Source organism: Balaenoptera physalus (assembly GCF_965194825.1).
Source record: "Balaenoptera physalus genome assembly, chromosome: 6".
Taxonomy (NCBI): Eukaryota; Metazoa; Chordata; class Mammalia; order Artiodactyla; family Balaenopteridae; genus Balaenoptera; species Balaenoptera physalus.
In genome coordinates, this window is record NC_138885.1 from 137,949,767 (window position 1) to 137,958,004 (window position 8,238).

Below are 8,238 nucleotides of genomic sequence, written 5' to 3' on the forward strand. Positions count from 1 at the left end.
GGCACAGAAGAGGGGCAGACCGTAGTGCAGAGTGAGGGCGGAGTGGACAGAGTGTAGCCTGGGGAGGACAGCCTGGGTGGGTCAAGGCCCTTGGCCAGTGGCCACACTGCCCGGCTCAGGACACCCCACCTGGGTGTCCTCAGGGTCCTTCGTCCTCTTTCTAGGCCAGCGTCCTGAATCCCCCACTCTCAGGGCTTTGTCCCCTCCTGGACTCTGACGGCAGGGGCCTCGCTGCCACCTGAGGTGAGGAGGCGGGGGCTCCCGGAAGCAGTGGGGTTCCCGGGTGGCGGTGCGGTAGGGGCCCTGGGCCATGTCCACAGCCTCCGCCGGAGCGACTCCGCCTCCCGGGGGGCACTTCCCTCAAAGGGAGGCTCACCTAGATAGGGTCGCGATGCCAATTTCCACCCTTGTGAGCATATCTCCCAGCTGCAGCTGTTGCCAGCAGCCTTTTTCTCTCAAACCCCAAACGTTCGGAGGGGCGGGGGGCCGGGAGGAAGGGGCAGGAGAGACCCTCCTTCAGACCTGCGCCTGGCCCGCCACCACCCACGGGCCTGCCACGTGGGCTCCCTAGCAGGTGCAAAGCAGGAGAGGAGGGTGCTGGGACGAGGCGCGGGGGGCTCTGTCTGAGCCTGAGCACCGAGGCTCCGGGGGCTCCACGGTGGGTGCCAGCAGTGGGGTCCTTCCCGGTCCTTCTCTGAGGAGGGTCCTTTATGGTTTGAGACCAGCGGGCAGTGAGAATGGGCCAGGCCTCTCGGAGCCCCGGGGATCCAGTGGGACTGGGCCTGCCCTGAGCCGCCCCAGCTCCCTCCACTGGGAGGGAGCTGGCCGAAGGGCCAGTAGAGGGAAGGGCCGTGGGGGAGGATGGTGGGGAGAGATGCTCCATCCCACTCCCGGCCGACAGGGTTCTGAGCCTGCGGCCACTCCTGTTTACAGAGCGCCCGCCCGCTATGGGCCAAGAATCTGCTTGTTCCTTGGCACTGGCCACCCGGTTGGATTCTCCGGTTGGGGCCCCTGCTGACCGGTTAATGGGATTTGTTGAGGCCCTACTATGCGCAAGAGTGGGTGGGGTCCCAGCCACCGGCCAGAACAAGGACACAGGAGACATTCAGGGGAAGCCCTGTGGAGGACACCAGGCAGGGTGGGAGGCTAGGAACGGGCCGGCGGAGGAAGCTGGGGAGACTGGGGGCCGGGGGATGGGCAGAGAGGAGGCAAGGCAGGGGAGGAGCCCACAGTGGGACCCTCAGGCCTGGGTCTGGAGGGCGGAGCCCAGGCCCCTCCTCAGGGGCCTCTGGGCAGGGTCCCTGGTCCCAGGGTTAGGAGGCCTGGGCCAGCCACTCCCCTTCTCGGGGCCTCAGTTTCCACCTGTGGAAACGGGCAGGGCTGGGGTCGGAGCTCTCCCCAGCCCCTCGCAGTCTGTGCAGAGAGAGGTGCTGAGGTCAGGTGCTGCGGGACCCAAGGAGGTGGGCTCTGCAGGGGGCGGGAATAGCCCTTTGAGCAGGGTCTCCCAGCCCTGAGCTCAGAGTGGGGAGAAGAGAACAACCCCGGGAGGGCCTGGCGGAGCGGGGGAGGAGAACACTCTAGACCAGGGGAGGGACGGTCTGGAAGGTAGGCCCCTGAGGAGGTGGGTGTGATGAGGTGCATCTGGTGGACGAGCCGGCGGCTGGAGCCGAGCGGCAAGAAGCCCACGTGTGCCGGCGGTCACCGCGTCAGCGGCAGCGTGGGCGTGGTGCGTGCGAAGGTGCAGGCCTTCCTGCCAGCGTGCCGGGGTGGGGTGCGGGCACTGACCGCAGCCACGGGGCTCAGTCCTGGGAAAGGCTCGCGCCGTCCAGAGAGGCCAGAGACGACGGGGAGAGGATGCCGCCCGCCGCCCGGTGGTCTGGACTCGCTAGCTCGGGCGTCTCCAGAGCGCGTGCTCTGTCTTAGCAAGCACGCCGCTCCTCTGGAGGTGTTGACACAGGAGGCCTCTGGCACCCCACTTCCTTTCCCAGAAACCCCCCCAGGCAGCCCTGGGGTGGGGCTGGTGCAGGTGGTGGGGAGCCCCGCCACCCCAACTCTGCTGTCATCAGCCCGCCCACCGCCTGCCGGCTTTAAGGAGGGGTACAGTCAGGGGGACCGTCTCACCCCAGCCCTGCTTCCCCACCACCCCCATCAGGCAGCACCTGCAAAGGCTTCGGCAGCTCAGGAGGAAAACCAAGGCTGACTGCAGGTCAGTGCCAGCAGGTCAGTGCCCCTGGGGCCAGGGGTCTCAGAGCGGGATGAGGGCTGGGATGGGGGTCTCAGAGCGGGATGAGGGCTGGGATGGGGGTCTCAGAGCGGGATGAGGGCTGGGATGGGGGTCTCAGAGCGGGATGAGGGCTGGGATGGGGGTCTCAGAGAGGGATGAGGGCTGGGATGGGGGTCTCAGCAGGTGAGGGCTGGGATGGGGTCTCAGCAGGTGGTGGCTGGCATGGGGGTCTCAGCAGGTGAGGGCTGGGATGGGGTCTCAGCAGGTGAGGGCTGGGATGGGGTCTCAGCAGGTGGGGGCTGGCTTGGGGGTCTCAGCAGGTGGGGGCTGGCATGGGGGTCTCAGCAGGTGAGGGCTGGGATGGGGTCTCAGCAGGTGAGGGCTGGGATGGGGTCTCAGCAGGTGGGGGCTGGCATGGGGTCTCAGCAGGTGGGGGCTGGCATGGGGGTCTCAGCAGGTGAGGGCTGGCATGGGGGTCTCAGCAGGTGGGAGCTGGGATAGGGTTTGAACCTCAGCAGAGTGTCCTGACGGAGGAGCTCTGCGGGAGGTGATGTTCTAGAAAGGGGGCATGAGCGTGGACAGCAGTGCAGAGGAACTTAGGGTGTCTCCCAGGGCCTGGAATCCCACCTCATTCAAGTCTCTGAAATGTATCCGTGGGTTGAGACAAGCATGTGAAGCTGGAAGAGGAGGTGTCTGAGTGGGGTTTTCCTAGCACAGTGAGCGCTGCTTTGTGAAACTTGTCCTGGATCCTGGGCTATTTCTAAAGTGGGGTCCCAGCTCCAGAGGTCTCTATGGTGCCCAGGCAACGGGGGTCTGCGCCCACTCTCTGCCCCAGATCCCATTCAGGGAGTCTGCGGGGTTCCTTGGGGGGCCAGCAGGGAGGGCTGGCGGGAGGCTGTGCTGTGCTCAGACCTCCCAGACATGAGCAGACTTATCTCCAGTTGACAGCAAAGGTATCTCAGCGCATAATCAGAGGGCGGCTTCCTGCGTCTCGTAGGGGAAGCAGCCTGACCTCACTGTCACCCCTGGAGCAGGAAGTGACACCCCTGAGGTACTCCTACCCCTCGGGCCAGCCTCCCCCAGCAGGAACTGGCAGAGGGCCCCTGACAGCCGAGCGCGCTGAGCACCGGCCGTGCTGCAAGGGGCCCTAGCTGCCACAGGGCAATGGCTGCACAGTGTCTGTTGGAGGTGACAGGTCTGTACATCCAAGCAGGAGGCCAGCTGGCGTCCCTGTTCTCCACAGAGGGCCCCATGCCCTCGCCTGGCACAAGCAGGGACGTGAACTGGTTGCCGTGCCTTCTGGGGACCCCATGCTATTTGAGCTGGACCTTGGGACTTGGCTCCCCAAACTTTTTTCACCCTAAAGGACAGCGATGAGGTGCCATGAACAAGGCACTTCCTCAAAGTCTCATGTGCACCTTGAGACTCTTGCAAACTTGGTGTCCTTCTCCCTGACAGTTAGTTTGTTTTATTATAAAAGGGAAAACGGAAAGACTGCAGTTAGATTTTTTAACTTTCCTGCACAAAATATTGGGCCACACTGAGGCTACACTGAAAGTTATACGCCCCCAGGTGTGTGGACCGGGGCCCAGACCCTAGGCGGCCGTCTGAGTGGAGGGCATCGAGGGAGGGCACAGGCCCGCCTCCTCCTTCTCCCGCCCAGGCAGCGCCCTGGGCCGCGGGTGACCCAGAAGGGACAGCAGGCATCCACTGCTGCGGGCACCGCTGGCCAGAGTCGCGAGGGGCAGGCCCTGCACCCAGCTCGGGTGGGAAGCCCCTGTGGCAGCTGGGCCTGCAGAGTCGGGGGCTATTCCCAGTAGGCTCCGAGGGTTCTGGGCTGGGGGTGCCACACACGGCTGGCCTGGCTGCGGCCAGCAGGGCAGGCGGACAGGAAGGGAGGAGCCCAGCAGTTGTTCCAGTGGGTTCCGGGGTCTGAGGAGACTGCCTGCGTGGGTCTGGGGGTCACAGAACCTGTGCAGAGTGACGTGTCGCTCAGAACAGGGAGAGAACAAGCAGACTCCTGCAGAAACGAGGAGAGAGGCTCCTTAGGGGCTGTAGAGATTTCACACACAGTGAAAGGGTCCATGAAAATTTAATTGCTGGCGAACGTGCCGTTTAAAATTCAGCAGAGATGGAACGGGATAATTGGTGGAAGACTTCTGTTCTGGCTACAGTCGGCGCTCCCGCCTCCCTAGGGGACTGTGGCCTGGAGGCTCCCAGGGGGCCGTGGCTGAGGAAACGGGCACCCCCGGCCAGGCACCCGTGAACCTGACACTGCGGCCGCTGGGCTCTGGATGATTCTTCCCTTCCTTGTGCGGAGGGGGCGGGCGGAGCAGAGCCCACCAACCTGGCTGTGGGCCCTCCCCTGAGTGGACTGAACCCCCTTCCCTACCTTGCCTAAAGGTCAGCGAGCCCCCAAGAGTGCCTGTGCTCATGGGGGAAGGAAGGCCACTCCCACCCCACCCCTCCTGGCCCTTCCAGCCAGAGAAACAAAGGTGCGGGGATGGGAGGGGGTCTGGGGGGCGTGCGCCACTCACGCATGCGTGCTCCGTGGTCCCACACGTTTGACACCAGCACCCCTGGGTGCTGCCCGGCTCAGGGTGAAGCCGGAGCCTGACCTTTGCACCATCTGCCACGCCCGGAATGTCAGACCGCTGACCCCAGCAGTCCTGGGCGGTGTCACGGAGCATGTCCAGGGGAGCGAGAGGCATGGAGGGTGAGGGCACGCGGGTGCTTCTGCTGATGACAGGGTGTGCGACGCCCAGTGCCACCCTAAGGCCGGCTCTGCGCCGCGGGCCTGCAGCTGGAGGAGCAGGGCTGCCCTCATGGCCCTGACTGCAGGGAGCTCAAGGGGACCCCCGACCCCAGAGGGGGCCTCAGGCCAAGCTAAGTGGGACCTCAGGGCAGAGGGCTGGGGAGGGTCTCGGAGGGAGGGAGGGAGGCTGGTGTCTGGGGTGGCTGCAGCCACTGTGCCCTCAGGAAGAGGATAAAGGACTGGAGGGAGGGAGGGAGGAAGGGAGGAGGGAGGGAGGGAGGAGGGAGATGGAGTTCTGGAGCTTTCTGGAGAGCTGGTTGACTGAGCCACGGACCCTGCTGTCCTGAACCTCAGCAGCCAGGAAAGGCCAGGTGGGGCAGATGCCGGCCCACCGAGGTGCAGGTGTGGGTCGGACTCAGGCACCACCTGCAGCTGGGTGTGCCGAGCTGGTGGAGGCGGCAGTAGGCGGCCCTGGGCTTTGTCCTCGGCCTGTCTTGGAGTCGCCTCTGAGCGTCCCCCTACCCTGTGAGAATGGTACTGGGTCTGGGGCGAAGCTGGACCCCCCTCCCGAGAGCTGGCAGAGTGAGGGTCCCTGGGATCTGAGAGCTGGCGGAGTTGGGGCGGCTGGGACTGGAGGTGGGCGGTGGGCTCCCGCCTTCCTTTCTGCCCAGCGGCAGGCAGGTCCCTGCAGACGAGGGCTCGGGAGAGGGGAAGGGGAGCTGGGTCCAGCCCTGGGCCCGCTCACTGTGCCACCTTGGGCCCGCGGGCCTCTGAAGGCCTTGGCTTCCCCGCCCACCCAGCTGGTGGGGGGTGGCCGGGAGGGTGCCTCAGAGCTCCTTTCGGTTTCTTCTTTGGGAAGGTGAACTGGGGGCTCCTGACTGCGGGGTGGGCACTCGCCGCCTGCATCCCTGGCCGGAGGTGGGCGGGCCCAGGCTCCCCTCCTGGCCTGCGTGCCTCACGCCCTGCTCCCCTCCTGCAGCCCCAGGACCATGAACAACAGTACCTGTGGCTCCAGGGAGCTCCCCGGGCCCCAGGCGGCCAAGTACCTCTTCCTCACCTACATGGGCGGGCTCCTGGTGCTGGGTCTGTTGCTCAACGGCCTGGCGCTCTGGGTGCTGTGCTGCCGCCTGCTGCGCTGGACGGAGACCCGCGTCTACATGGCCAACCTGGCCGTGTCTGACCTGTGCCTGCTGTGCGCCCTGCCCTTCTTTCTGCACTTCCTGAACAGCACCACAGACACGCCGCTCTGCCAGCTCTCCCAGGGCATCTACCTGGCCAACAGGTACATGAGCATCAACCTGGTCACGGCCATCGCCGTGGACCGCTACGTGGCCGTGCGGCACCCGCTGCGAGCCCGCGGGCTCCGCTCCCCGCGCCAGGCCGTGGCCGTGTGTGCCGTGCTCTGGGTGCTGGTGCTCGGCTCCCTGGTGCTTCGCTGGTTCCTGGACATGCAGGACGGCGGCTTCTGCTTCTCCAGCCGCTCCGGGAAGAATTCCTACACCATGGTCTTCTCGCTGCTGGGCTTCTACCTGCCGCTGGCCGTGCTGGTCTTCTGCTCTCTGCAGGTGGTGAGCGCCCTGGCCCAGAGGCCAGCCGCCGACGCGGGCCAGGAGGAAGCCACCCGGAAGGCCTCCCGCATGGTCTTGGCGAACCTGGCCGTGTTCGTGGTCTGCTACCTGCCCTTCCACGTGGTGCTGACGCTGCGCATGGCCATGGGCCTGCACACCTGTGCCATCCGTCTTGCCCTCCGGATCACTAGCAGACTCTCAGATGCCAACTGCTGCCTGGACGCCATCTGCTACTACTTCATGGTCAAGGAGTTCCAGGAAGCCTCTGCGCTGACCGCCCTCCCCGCCAGGGCCAAGGCCCACAAGAGCCGGGACTCTCTGTGTGTGACCTTGGCCTAGGAGACGGGCCACGGGCTCCTGGGAGGCGCTGCCGAGGCGGGGACCTGTGAGCAGAGACGAGGAGTTCCGGGACGGGGCTGGGGGCACTTTCAGGAGGCCCAGGTGGGCAGAACAACCCAGGCACGGAACCTGGGGAGGAGACACGCCTACCCCTGGGGCCGAAGAGGAACAGGGAGGAGGGCAGGAGGACGAGGCCTGAGCGAGGCCAACCCCAGGGACCCTGGGTGGGGCTGCACATCTGTTGCACCCGGAGCCTGGTACATCTGGGGCGCTGGAGGGTGGGGCCTTCTGGGTGCTGGGAAGCTCTGATGGCCAGCTTTCTGCTGCTGCCCCACAGGGGCCGGAATAAAGCTCTCCACCAAGGCTCTGTGTGTGCCACCCACACTCACACGGTGGGAGGTGGGGGGCCTGGGGGCATCTTCCCAGGTAACTTTCTAGAGCTTTCCACTTGGGGGCTCTCCTCGGGCCCTGCCACCTGCTTCCCACCCCTGCCCACTCCCCATCCGTCTGGAGCTCTGGCGGGGCTGTTGGCAGTTCCTGGAGGGGCCACGCTGGCCGCCATGGAGGGCTGGTTCGCATCTGCCTTGTCAGTCCCAGGCCCGGGCCACGCCTGAGTTAGGCAGCTGGTCCTGAGCTCTCAGTCCAAGTGTAAGGAGGGGCGGAGGGGACAGTTAACTTCTGTGTCTGGCAGGTGACACGAGTGAGCGTCTGTAAGGGCCAGAGGCGGGAGGAGCCCCATGAGCAGTTTTGTGCCTCAGCCTGGGGCCTTAGGAGGCCCTGCAGCCAGAGTCAGTCTCTGGAATAGAGGAGAAGCGAGAGATGGGAGAGAATGAGAGACAGATGAGGAGAAGGCAAGAGGGAATGGGGGGGGTGAGAGAGCCTGGGGGTGGGAAGCGTGGAGGGAAGAAAGGGGGAGCGGGGACAGAAAACAACGGGGGGAGAGTGACGGGGACGGGAGGAGAGAAGGACAGGCCAGAGACGAGAGTGAGGAAGACATTAAGCAGAGCGAGAAGGGGCATCCGAGGAGGATGAGGAGAGAGCACGAGGGCAGAGCCGGAGAGGAGGGACAGAGAGGCTAACAGAGAGAGACGACAGGTCAGCCTGGTCTCCCCGAGGCGCCAGGCCCTCATGCTCTCCTGCAGACCGGGAGCCCCAACGGCTGGCCTGGGAGCCCTCCTGGTCCCTCAGAGGGTCCCCGAGAGCAGGTGGGGGTCCTGGATTCTTGAGGAAGGACCGGGGGCCACCTCTGCCTGCCCAGGAGTCTGGGGACCCCGCACCTAGGGCTGCAGGAGGATGGACCTCACAAGGGGCCACGTGGCCTGGGCAGACAGGGTAACTGGGCAGAGGTGCGG

General features: G+C 65.6%; 1 protein-coding gene across 3 annotated transcripts; it reads left to right on the top strand.

The window, feature by feature from the left end:
• Window positions 1-98: 98 nt before the first annotated feature.
• Window positions 99-7,993, top strand: GPR35 (G protein-coupled receptor 35). Of its 3 annotated transcripts, none has more exons than XM_082465620.1 (3): window positions 99-243; window positions 2,153-2,220; window positions 5,959-7,993. In XM_082465620.1, the coding sequence occupies exon 3, from the start codon at window positions 5,969-5,971 to the stop codon at window positions 6,884-6,886; it is 918 nt and encodes a 305-aa protein (XP_082321746.1). In that variant the 5' UTR covers window positions 99-243; window positions 2,153-2,220; window positions 5,959-5,968; the 3' UTR covers window positions 6,887-7,993. The 3 variants fall into 3 exon arrangements, with proteins under 3 accessions (XP_082321746.1, XP_082321747.1, XP_082321748.1); XM_082465621.1 differs by having other exon boundaries at window positions 2,153-2,206; XM_082465622.1 differs by lacking the exon at window positions 99-243 and having other exon boundaries at window positions 2,010-2,206.
• The last annotated feature ends 245 nt before the right edge of the window (window positions 7,994-8,238 follow it).

What these genes read in the sequence shown, in the direction of transcription:
- GPR35 (XM_082465620.1), top strand. Translation starts at nt 5,969, where the DNA reads ATGAACAACAGTACCTGTGGCTCCAGGGAGCTCCCCGGGCCCCAGGCG.